The sequence below is a fragment of the Diadema antillarum genome, unplaced genomic scaffold (genome assembly GCF_040938485.1).
Source record: "Diadema antillarum isolate AM-2024a unplaced genomic scaffold, OU_Dant_1.0 scf00000019, whole genome shotgun sequence".
NCBI lineage: Eukaryota > Metazoa > Echinodermata > Echinoidea > Diadematoida > Diadematidae > Diadema > Diadema antillarum.
In genome coordinates, this window is record NW_027270908.1 from 322,264 (window position 1) to 334,708 (window position 12,445).

General features: G+C 40.6%; 1 protein-coding gene across 1 annotated transcript in view; it reads right to left on the reverse strand.

The window, feature by feature from the left end:
* The window catches only part of LOC139728671 (uncharacterized), a 101,824-nt gene that overhangs the window by 72,459 nt on the left and 16,920 nt on the right, over positions 1–12,445 (reverse strand). The window contains exon 3 of the mRNA XM_071639610.1: positions 9,444–9,545. Within this exon, the coding sequence (XP_071495711.1) occupies positions 9,444–9,545 (102 nt within the window). The remainder of the gene's footprint in view (positions 1–9,443; positions 9,546–12,445) is intronic.

Consider the following 12,445-nt stretch of genomic DNA (forward strand, 5'->3'; position numbering starts at 1 on the left):
GAAACCTGTGATTCTGCCTGCAATTAGTGGGACCTTCGATCGCATTCCACATTTTGAGACACAATGAGAAGCGATCAAGGACTGAAATGTTTCAATTGTTTCCCTCATAGTTCTCACAGAACAAAGGAAAAAGACTATAGGAGTCATTCCAATTAAAAATAATAAGCATCCACACACAGATACACACTAAGAAACAACAAAAAACAACAAAAACATTCTCTCTGGCTATGTGTAACAGTCCCGGTGAGTTGCAGGCTTTGGAGGCCACATGCATACTAAAACAGGAGGGAAGCGTTGTTTTTTTTTTTCTTCTTCTTTTTTTCTTGTTTGTAATGTCCAGTTTCTGGCAACATCCAAGGCATATACTGGCAAGATTTTGAGAAAATAAGGTGACTAGAATCAACAGGCAACCATCCTAGCTTTATTACCGTTGATGAAAGATGCGATTCAATAGATGAACATAGAGAAAGAGAGAAAATAAAAGAGAGTAGTTTTTGCATGGCTTGAACTGAATCATGATTTAATATGAGACATTTTGTAGAACATGCTGACCAATGGTGATGTCTTTTATCACATGCGAGACTGTCACATATTATCTGCACCTATAGATCACTGGAAAGGATGTCTTGTCAGAGAGTTTCAAACATTTCAAAATCTAATTGGATCAATTGATGTGGCCGTCCCCCCTTTCCTGCACACAAGGGGGGCATGTGTGACGCATGAAACCCCCATTTCTTTCAGTCAGGGCAGGAGATATGTCAGCTGACAAGGAATCTACTCTCAAGGTAAGACTGTGTAGACCAGAATCCTGGGGATATTGGCAACCTGGGCAATAAAACTCAATTTGTATGTCGCCCTAAGTGATACTTGTTCCACTCCAAACAAATCATATCAGATCATGTTAAGTCAAATTAAATCAAATTTGATAAATTCATATCAAATACAAACATATCAAAATCATTTTTGCTCAATTTTCATTGACACTTAAAAGATTTTAAAATAACACAAACTGGATGCAAGTTCTTTTATGTCAAGCCATTTTGCCCTTGCCTTAGATTAAATTTATTTAGATGCAGATTCTTCTGGATCCTACTTGTAGCATCTTTGCATGGGACACAAGTGTGACTGCTTAATACTTGCCCCCTAACAGGAGGGCATCATATATATTATACCCCTTTCATAAACTCAATAATGCGGATAATATCCGCAACATTTGGTCGTAAAATCGGAGCGGGGGCAGAATAATGCGCTTTTTTTCGACCCTTCTATTATCCGCATAATAGCAGCATCAGGACCAGATTTGGAGTTTATGAACGCAAACCCAAATGACGCGGATAATTGCCGGGGTGCGGTCAAACGTCACCTGCCTTTCCCGCAGGAGGGACGTGCACAGTTACCATGACGATTATCCGCCTTTTTCAGGACGGGCGCTCGTAAAAATAATGCAGATTATTTTCAGAGTTTGTGAACGTATTTTTTATTGAAATGTCCGCATTATTCTTATGCGGATAATTGGAGGGTGAGTTTATGAAAGGGGTTTAAGCTTCTGTTTTCTGGCGTCAATTATATGCCTTGCTGAAATCATCTTCTCAGATTTTGGTTATCATGGCCTTGGAATGCATCATCTATTGATGCCACTACATGACTCATATCAATCATACTGAGAAAAGGTACAAGGGACACAACTCTTTATAGGAAGTGAAACTACATGTACTCTCTCTGAAGACAATAGGTCGAACCATAAATTTTCCCCCTTCCATTACAACCTCCCCCCCCCCTCCCAACCACCCATCATCACATTCAACCTTCTCTCCCTCTTTCATTAGATGAAATATTGGTCAGTTTGGAACAATGACAATGATGACAATAACAACAACAAAATGTGGCACAGACGAGGAAACAAAGCTTGGGTCGGTTTCTGGGTGGTAGTGGTCATCTCGTGATGTTTCAACCAACGACCCTTCTGTTCCTCTTCTGAAAAGACTCTTTATGAGCTTTTGGCTGCATTTATCATCTTTCCCCTGTTTGAAACGGCTTTCAAAAGCCGTTTCCAAAGCCCTTTTGGAGGCCATTTTCAAAGCCCTTTAGAAACGGCTTCCAAAATAGTTGCGTTTATCAACTCATCACGAACCCGAAAAACTGGCCTTGTCACTGCGCAGCTACATTGCGCATTTTGACCCGAGGAGAAGGCGTGGTTCATAACCACAGTACAAAGCTGTTTCAAAACAGCTTTGCGTTTATCTCGCTTCAAAGGGCTTCTAGAAACAGGTTTCTGGAAACCTGTTTCGGAAATCTGTTTCGGAAAGCACAAATCTGCGGTTTTCAAAAAAGCTTTCTGAACCCCATAATCAAAACAACTTTGCATTTATCATCTCGTAAATATTCCCTGAAAGCCGTTTGGAAAACCTGTTTCTGCCGAGAAAAAGAATTGATAAATGCACCCTTTGACATCATTGCATCACATAGGGGGCAAAAGTCAATATTTATTCTTTATGATGGACAGCAAGAGAGAGAGAAAATGAGAGGGGGAGAGAAGTCAATAAGGGATATAGAAATCCTCCAACAAAAAGAATATCTCAAGAGGTGCTGAAATATCTATCTCACCTGTGGTTTATACATTTTGTAACTATTAATGACAGTTCTGATGCTCCAACATAACCCCCTCTCCCTCAACATGAGCCTTCCACCCTCCCCCCTCCCCCTTCCCCTTCAACATCATCACTCTTTCCAGGACAGATTCACCTGTGAGGTGTCAACAGGAGTGATCCTACGCCAGATGAAGCGCTAATTTGGAAGGGAAACCGGTACATGCCTCGACATTGCTGTACGGCACAAAGAAGACAGATAGAAGGGAAAAAAGAGAGTAGCTGGGCGAGCCGTGAGGTCTGCCCCAGACTCGGAGGCACCCCCGGAGGAAGTTTTGCATCAGCGGCGGTGAAGAGGATGATGGGGGAGATTACAGTGACGGCTGGCTGCGGGTGGAAAAATGCACACCTCAATCAACTGGAAGAAAACAATTTCGGAAAAGCATGGCACTACGTCAGAACATTCTGCATTCACCATTGAACAAAACAAAAAGAGAAAAGAAAAAGAAAAGTAAAAGGTACTCAATGAACAGACTAAAAATATCTCATGGAAACCATTGGATTTCCTTCTCACACACAGAGAATGAGAAATGAGGAACTGCAATTAGGTCGAGAAGACCCTTCATGACGACAAGACAACACGGTCAATGCAAATAATGACAAAAGTTGTGCTAACTTTCCAGAAATATAGGAAAGCAGTTGAAGCTAACAATGTCATCCCATTCCTTTAATATTCTTTACACTCTACTGCAGTTCTGATGATGTGAAATATGTGTGTGTGTGTGTGGGGGGGGGGGGGGGGTTAGGGGTATTTTAAGACACACTAGTATACATTTCAGGGAAGACATTTAGACAAGCAAATCTCGTTTGAGTGATATCTGTCATTACTCAATGCTGCCAGGTTTCCAGCTGAGATGCTTTATCAACAATCCAGGACCCCCTAAAGTTTATTAAGCACTCTATGTGTCACTTCGTTTTTCATGTCACATGGAAATGCCCATTATAAATGTCAAAGAATGAATGAGAAGAAACAGAGTGGGGGAAAAAAAAGAAAGATGATGTTGGTGTTAGTCAGAGCAAATTTCCAGTCCTGCCCCGCATCACCACTGCCTCTCGTATCATATCATCACTTGACGATTGCAAGTGAAACTAGATGCAAACAGGAAGCTGACGAATGGAATTCCCAATTACAGACACTCAAACCAGCCCATAACTGGCCTATAAATGTGAGCCCACTGTCATTTTTGTCTTTGTTGTCCCACAGTAATTGAATTTCCCCTCTTCTTCTCCTGCCATATTTGGTGGTTCTTCTCTCATCCCTGGCCTGGTAGGGAGGACTCCAAGGTTGACATCTCTCTCTCTCTCTCTCAAAAAGAAAACCAAACAACAAAAACCAAACACAACAAAACAAAACAAAACCATACACACGAAGAAAAAATCCATAAGCAAACATAACCACAGAAAACAACAAAAAAGAACAAAAGTGAACAAAAATTCAGTCTACATGGCACCAGTCAATTCATATACATAATCTTTTAGACCTCTCAAACAACAAGAAGACAATCATTTGAGGGCATTCGTTATTCAGGTCAAAATACTGCCCCTGTTGCAAATGCCCAATTAACAGCACACGAGTGAACCGTGGCGGATAGAATGTGGTCATCCGTGTCCAGACGATGAATTGTAGACTGCACCCATCAGACTCAAACTTGTGCTGTTTCCTGATCATCTAATGTGACCTAATCTAGTCTGTCTGGTGATACTTTTCTCAATGCCTTCCATGGTCTGGGAAGTGTTTCAAAATGTCCATGACTAGCAAAGGGCCAAATTGTTCCATCATCTCAGATTCATTCTTTTAAATTTGGTTTGGATCTCTTACTACCAAAGTCTCAATCTAAAAGGAGTTGACAATCTGAAACAAATAAAAAAATCTACAGTTTTTGATAATCAACTTTCAACATAAAAAACACTAAATTGTTAACACTACTAACAGGAAATTTACTCAATGTTCTGGCATATGAAGGCAGACTAAGTAAAGAAGAGAGTAGTATCACATCACAATTGTTTCCTCAAGAGGAATTGATTTACTTATGTACACACTAGAGTTTTTCCACTCAACTTTCTAATAGAGTATGAATTGTCCTTTAAGAACAGTTGACACCTATAGCCATGTTGTCAATGTGCTATGCTGTTGTTTTTACCAAGTGTTGAAAAGACGTTAAGAGTTTTGATGCTTTAACATCTAACAATGATAAGAAAACATGTACAGGCTTTCTTCAGTGAATATGTACAGGATAGTATATTAGGAGAATGTTAAAATGGTTGGTAACACATTATTGTTAAAGTATGACAAGGAGTTGTAAAGAGCATATAAACCATGACATCACATCTCTTCCTTTTTTTTCTTTTTTGGAGGGGGGGGGGGGGTGAGGGGGTAGGGATCACTCTGGTATAAAACAAAATTGAATTGTGTAGGAGAGGAAGGGGAATCTGTATCAATGTGTGGAATTTTTTTCCTAGAGGTCAAACGGTAATCTACTCTAAAACAGCAGTGTAATTTTATAACCAAAGTATGGCAAAGGGACAACTTTCTGTATTCATATTGGCAGAACACTTCCTCACCTGGAAAGAACTTTGGTGTGTTCACATCTTGGTGTTGTAAAGGGATGAAAATCATGACATCATAATTTGCTTCTGTGTTTTGTTGCTGTTGTTCTTTTTTGTGTGTGTTTGTCGCGTTGATTAGCATTGAATGGGAGAGGAAGTGGGGGTCTGAATCGATGCAACAATTTTTGTCCCCTTGTTGTCGTCAGACACCTCGAAGATTAAAAAATGATGAACAAAATGACAAGTGCAAGAGTCTTTGGAGCTCTGTGTCCTCTTAAATTGCCACCTTATCATTGCGGCAGACAGGGGTCACTATTCAACAGGAAGTGTGTCACTGATTGCATTGATGGGTGACTGAGGGAAGATCCGCACGGCGAATTTTAGCCAAGGAACAAACAGAAGGGCTCCACCATCCTCAAGGATGTAGGACAATCACCCTTCGGTTTCGCATCACGGGAGCTCTGCAGAAGGCGTCGACCCTCTTTTCGTGGATCTCCTCTGTGAGGGTGTCTTGCAGGGAGCAAGTTTATTGCAGCTTGCAAATGACAAACGACCTGCCAAAATTATTTCAAAATCTCTACCTCAATGCACCAATCACAAAACTCTTCAGATACTTCCTCATAAACAACAGGACAAGACTGTAAGTGTTTGAGGGAAATACAATAAGACCACACACACAAAAAAAAAATACATGGATTACTTCCCAAGCAGCCATTTGCCACACATGGAGAATTTTGATGTTTTTCGATTACATTTCTCAAGGTTCGACTAGCACATTCCGGTTTGAGAACATTTTAACACTAAAAACAAATGCATCATTTCGAACGCATGAAGAGTCATGTAAATCTAATTACATTCACAGCAATCCCTTACACTGGACACAGCGCGATGCTCACTACACACTGGATCCGCGTCTCAAAATATCGACGCATGACAGTCAGAAGGAACCAAAATATGCTATTTCTGGGAACCTGACGCAAACGTACGTCCTCAGCTCAACAACCTTCAGAACACGGCACAAACAGGAGGGGGGGCGGGCGGAAGAGATGGCCAAAACATGACCTTGTTTTCTACAAGCCTGAAGAGTGACCAAGTAGCAGTCATGGCCAGCACATGGAGTCCGATGTCTTGTGTGTCAAAACAGATTTTTTTAAAATGATTATGCGGCTTGACGTCACTCATGAAGTACAAGCCTACGCACGTGAGCAATTTAGAGCCAGTTGGATCTGGCGTCCATCGATGTTCGTGATCACTTGGTCACAGCAGATGTTATTTTATTAAAGGAGAGTCAAGTTACCTAGCTGTGCACAAATACAATGACGTATCTATGAGCAGAAGGCTGGAGAAAATGTGAGCGGAATGAGCCAATTTCAGCAAAATTATGATGATGTGATTGTCTACCAGTCAGCTTACATGGTGCTATTTAAGCACATTAAATGTCCTTTCATTTTGTGTCATCATTTACACTTCTATGTATTATGTGCATATATGATAAAAGCCCCTCAAAAAAAAATTGCAATTCAGGTTTGAGGGGTAACATATCAATTGTTGTTACATTATGTGGTGTCAATAGAAAGCTTGATACCGGTAATTCCTCTTTACATGAGTTGTCATTTGTGATGCTTGTGCAATTACGGAATACGTCGTCCTTTCCAATATGCAACAAGGTAAAAATTTATGATAACAAATACCCTTACAGAGCGAGTAAGTTAGCAGCCTGCAGCCTGAATGCAGAATATCAATGAACTTCAATACTTATGGTTAAAAGCCTGACTCTTGCGAGCATTGAATAAGTTTAAGCAAATGGACACCCAAGAGATGTGGGCATATAGGCTGTATACATGCATGATACGAAACACTGTTACGAGATTCAATCAACGGTGAAACATTCATTATCATAGGCCATCTTTGAGCATGCTTGTTTTGTACCCATACTGTCCGCTTTGTGATAAAGAATTGCTTTTAACCGTAAATGCGTGAGTGCTGTGCGAAAAATAATGGTTGCAGCAAGCAGTGTAGAATTTCTGACTTCAATCACGAAGTGGTGCCTGTCGATAAAAAAATTTGAGTCTTAACATCAATGATAAGAAACGCGTGAACAAGCCCTTGCTTAACATAGCAATTTAGCCTGTTATCCATGGAAGTTATCATTCAAGATAAGGTATCGTGTGAATGCACCTATTGTTTCCGAGGTACCAGTATATTGCAACCTTACATAGCAGTCCTTTCCTTGTTTCCTTGGCTACGTTAAGGTTAAGAAGGCTTACCTTAAATCAATATTCATGCTGTCATGCTAATATTTGGAATAATGTGCAACTTTTATTTATAATGACTCCAGATATCAAATATCGTCCTTGTTTTGGATTCTCCTGTAACATCCCAAATTACCTACACGTATCAAGATATTTTGTGAAACTGAAGAGCAAACTCACTTTTCCACCAGGTCACTTTTGCTTCAACAAAGCTCTGGCAAAAAATTTCGCACAAAGAACTTAGTTTTTTAGATCTTTTGATTTTTTGTTTCTTGCAACAAAGTCTACATATGTATGTGGTAACACCTATTTCTACCCAACATGTACATAACTTATGTAGGAGTACTGCCAGATTTTTGTTTATCAAATCTAATTTTCAAATGCTTCTGCAGGCTGGACAGCAGACTAATTTCTATTAGAGATGGACTCGACTGATGACTGACCAGTGTTCTGTGAAGTGATGGTTGGTTGCCCTCCACTTGACGAGATATTAAATCCATCAGATTTGGAAACAAAGTCTACTACACTCATTATGTATGGTGTTGCTACATCACCGACTGTCAGGCCAAACTGTGCACTCTAAATACAATGTGTTGTATTCTTTCTTTTTCAGAACGTTCATGAAAATGTCCTCTACTGACCTATTTCATGTGGAATTTTGTTTTGATATCCTCATAAAGTTTAATCAGAAGAGTTTCATTACAGACTTTGGGTAACATTAACATTGACAAAGTAATCACATTAAAAAAAAATAATCATAACTGTGGATTCCAGTATACTTCAGCTGATGATAATAAGAAAATTATGGGTACTTCATAATTATGCAAGGAATCACTGCTAATGATTTTATATAGCTTTGGTAATTTTCACATTGATTAGTGTAGTTCTTTGTTCCTAATAGTCAACAAATCCATTCCATTGATTAAAGTTCATTGGAACTTGTTTTCCCAATTTGATAGCATTAAGACATGTTTTGAATTTCAAGAGTACCAAATTTATACCACAAATTGACCTACCAATAGTGATAGAAGTATGTCAGTTCCAATATTAATTGAGATGATTCGATCTGATTACACAAGGACAAGCTCATGGAAATGATTTTTGACAAATGAAGCAAATCTCCTGATTCTTTCACTGAAATTACAACTTTCACCCTGAAAGAGTTTTAAAGTTCGTATGTTTGCACTTTCCTTTCCAATCTAAATCTGACACTACTCGCAGCTGGGCGTCTTCCGGTTGATCAATGTACACATGATATTTTCCCCACAAGCTGACTTCTCAATGGAGAAAGGAGCCTTGTTCTTGTTTTGGTTCAGCAGAGATTCCTATAAGAGTTTGGGAGGAAGTGGGCTTGTGGACGTCATTAGGCCACGCAAAAAAAATAAACCATCCCCCACAGCTTGTTTGGAACCTCTTGTCTGGTTCACCAGCAGACGAGAACTGACTGAAAGACACACCCCATGGAAGACCACCTGTCATCCGGAAGATATCGCCATAGCGACACACTACTCCCGCACAGGTATGTATACCTCCATCTGAGGATTGCATCATTGGTCTACCTACGTTCTTTGGTCTTTCCCCTTCACAACTTTGATAGCAATTAGAGGCTGTCCATTGAGAAGAAGCTATTTTTAGTTTGTTTTGGGGTTTTTCTCAAGATTATTAGGATTTCTAATTACTGACTAGATGAAAATAATGTGAACGAATTTGTCTAGTAGTATACACATATCTAAGGAGACAGATGTTTTCTTGTGGAACTTCAATTTCATTGTTCAAGGCCCTGAAAATAAAATAAACGTAGGGAGGTAATCAAAACTGCTTTTTGACAAATTGTTTCTATTCAGACTATTTGCCCAAATCGTCATTAATTACACCTATCAATTAACTAAAAATAATTTCTATGTTAAAAATTTATTGTTGTTGACTGGACCTTGCTCTACAGAACACTTTAGTGAAATTACAAGCTTGTAACAAGTTGAAGAGCTAGTTCTCCACTTACATGAATGGCCCTGAAGATCTGGTCTATGAGTTTTGAGGACACCTGAGTCTCGGCTCTCTTGAGTAAGTCTCTTGTTACCATGGAGGAGGCCAGCTGAGAAATCTGCAGAGGAAAAGAAACAAATCAGGAAATAACTATCATGTATATTTCTGACGTCACGAGACTATGATGTATTTTGATTATTGAAGTGCAATAACACACCACAGTCAGTTTGGCTTTGATAGGTAATGTATAAACTCAAACAGAACGGTACAGGTATCATCAGATTGGATCTCAAATAGTGTGAGAAAGTTATGATATATTAAAGTTTCACATATTTTCATGATACTGCTTTGTAAAAATAAGTGAAAATAAAAAAAGAAAATCTGAAGAAAAAAAAATCAAAATTAAACAAAACGTCTACCATCCTTACTTTCTGTAAAGGAAAGAGTGATGTCAAGTGACTTTGGTTTGATAATGTGACTGGAAGGCGAACACATCTATATGTACATCTAGTCATATCAGGGTATGAGTATAAACAGTATAATTTCTACAACTACAAACCAACAAACTACTTTGCAGGAAAGCGCTTACATTGGTAGTTTCATTAAACTATCAAAACAACATACTGATGTGAGTGTGTGGGTTGAAGAGGTGTTACACGCTGTGCCATACAATTGCTCTGTGAACAATTTTTGTGATGAATACAAAGATGTCCTCAGATCTTCAGAGTGGGGCCTAATGAAAAACTCCATTCACACATAGGAGTTACCAGTTTTTGCATCAGGTTGCAAGAAGTCATTTCATTTGCAACCGTTCACACACTGCAACAAGAGACCCGCGGGTCTAGCGCTCACCTGAGTATCGCAAGTTCACCTTTCACGCAGTCACTAATCTAAATTATTCACAGCTCTACCAAAATTTGACGAGGCATTCTCAAGTGGAAGATGAAAATGTACAATAAGGGCCCAATTTTTTCAAGATTCCTTAATTTGGGGGAATTGGGGCCCCCTGGGGCCCTCTGGGTGGGGCATGGTGCCCATTTTGATAAATTGAGATCCTGACCCCCTAGGGATGCTACCTGCCAAGTTTGACAAAAATCCATCATGAGGTTTTCAGGAAGAAGATGAAAATGTACAATTCAGGCCCCCATTTGGACCCTTCCAACCACCCCCCTCCCCCCTACCCCCAAGAGGGGCACCCCTGGATCTCCTATGAACAAACTTGAAACTACAGTCATTAATGTACTCACTCATAGTATTATCTCAGCTCTATAACTTCTGATTCTAGAGAAGATTTTTAAAGATTCCTTCATTTGGGGGGTTTGGGCCCCCTGGGGGCCCCCTGGGCAGGGCATGGTGCCCATTTTAACAAATTGAGATCCTAACCCCCTAGGAATGCTACCTGCCAAGTTTGGTGAAAATGGGTCATGGGGTTCTCAAGAAGAAGATAAAAATGTACAATTTAGGCCCCATTAGGACCCCTCCTCACCCCCACCCCCCCCCCCCCATGGGTCCCAAGGGGGGCACCCCTGATTCTGCCATGAACAAACTTGAAACTACAGTCATCAATGTGCTAACTCATAGTATTAACCTAGCTCTATCACTTCTGGTTCTAGAGAAGAAGGTTTTTGCGGATTCCTTAATTTTGGGGGGTTTGGGCCCCCTGGGGGCCCCCTGGGTGGGTCATGGTGCCCATTTTAACAAATGGAGTTCCTAACCCCCTAGGGATGCTACCTGCCAAGTTTGGTGAAAATGGGTCATGGAGTTCTCAAGAAGAAGATGAAAATGTACAATTTAGGCCCCATTAGAACCCTTCCCCACCCCCCTCCCCTGGGTCTCAAGGGGGGCACCCCTGATTCTGCCATGAACAAACTTGAAACTACAGTCATCAATGTACTAACTCATAGTATTAACTTCGCTCTATCACTTCTGGTTCTAGAGAAGAAGATTTTTACAGATTCCTTAATTTTGGGGGGTTTGGGCCCCCCTGGGGGCCCCCTGGGTGGGGCATGGTGCCCATTTTAACAAATTGAGTTCCTAACCCCCTAGGGATGCTACCTGCCAAGTTTGATGGAAATCGGTCATGGGGTTTTCAAGAAGAAGATGAAAATGTAAAAAGTTTACGCACGACGCACGACGGACGACGCACGACGGACGACGGACGACGGACGACGGACGACGGACGACGCACGACGCACGACGCACGACGCACGACGGACGCCGGACGAAGGGCGATCGCAATAGCTCACTTGAGCCTTTGGCTCAGGTGAGCTAAAAAGCGGGCTGGAAATGAAGTACTGTAAAAGTGGATATTTTCGCGCAACTAATTTTTCGCGCTTGGCCCGGTAAGAAGAGTTTCGCATGTATTTAATTCCGCGGAATCAAGACATCATGCACAGGAACAGATGGCAAGCAAAAATATTCGCGTGCTTTTATTTTCGCGCTAGTTTTTGGTTGCGCGAAATGCGTGAGAATTACAACACCGCAAAAATTTCCACTTTTACAGTACTTTGAATCCCCAGACTGCACATGCCTAAACAATGATCAAAGTGTAACCCTGGCCACCCTGAGTGCAGGCGTACTAGTGTTGCAAGTTGTACTATGGTATTTTTAAAAATGTGTGGTTTCTTTGCATGCCATTCAAACAGACCATGCAGGGCAAATTCTCGCAAGAGTTTCTAAAAGAACTCACACTGAATCAATATGCTTTACAATACAAATCACGAAAGTTAATCAGTTTTTGTGTCCACACTTTGATAGGAGTTAATGGTTTTCACACTGTGATGCAAAAAACATCTTTTCAAATAGCATTCATTTCAGGTGTGTATGAATGGGACTAAAGAAGTAGACACACCAAGGTGGCATTTGCTCTCAAAGCTAATCCGACAGGGCGATAGTGAATAATTCGTGGCACCTTTCTCTCTCTTACAACGGCGGTGGAAAAAGTCACTTCCCGAGATTACTTGTATAAAAATAGAATTGCTTGGCAATTCACTTTTCAAGAGTTCACGGAAGGTGTTT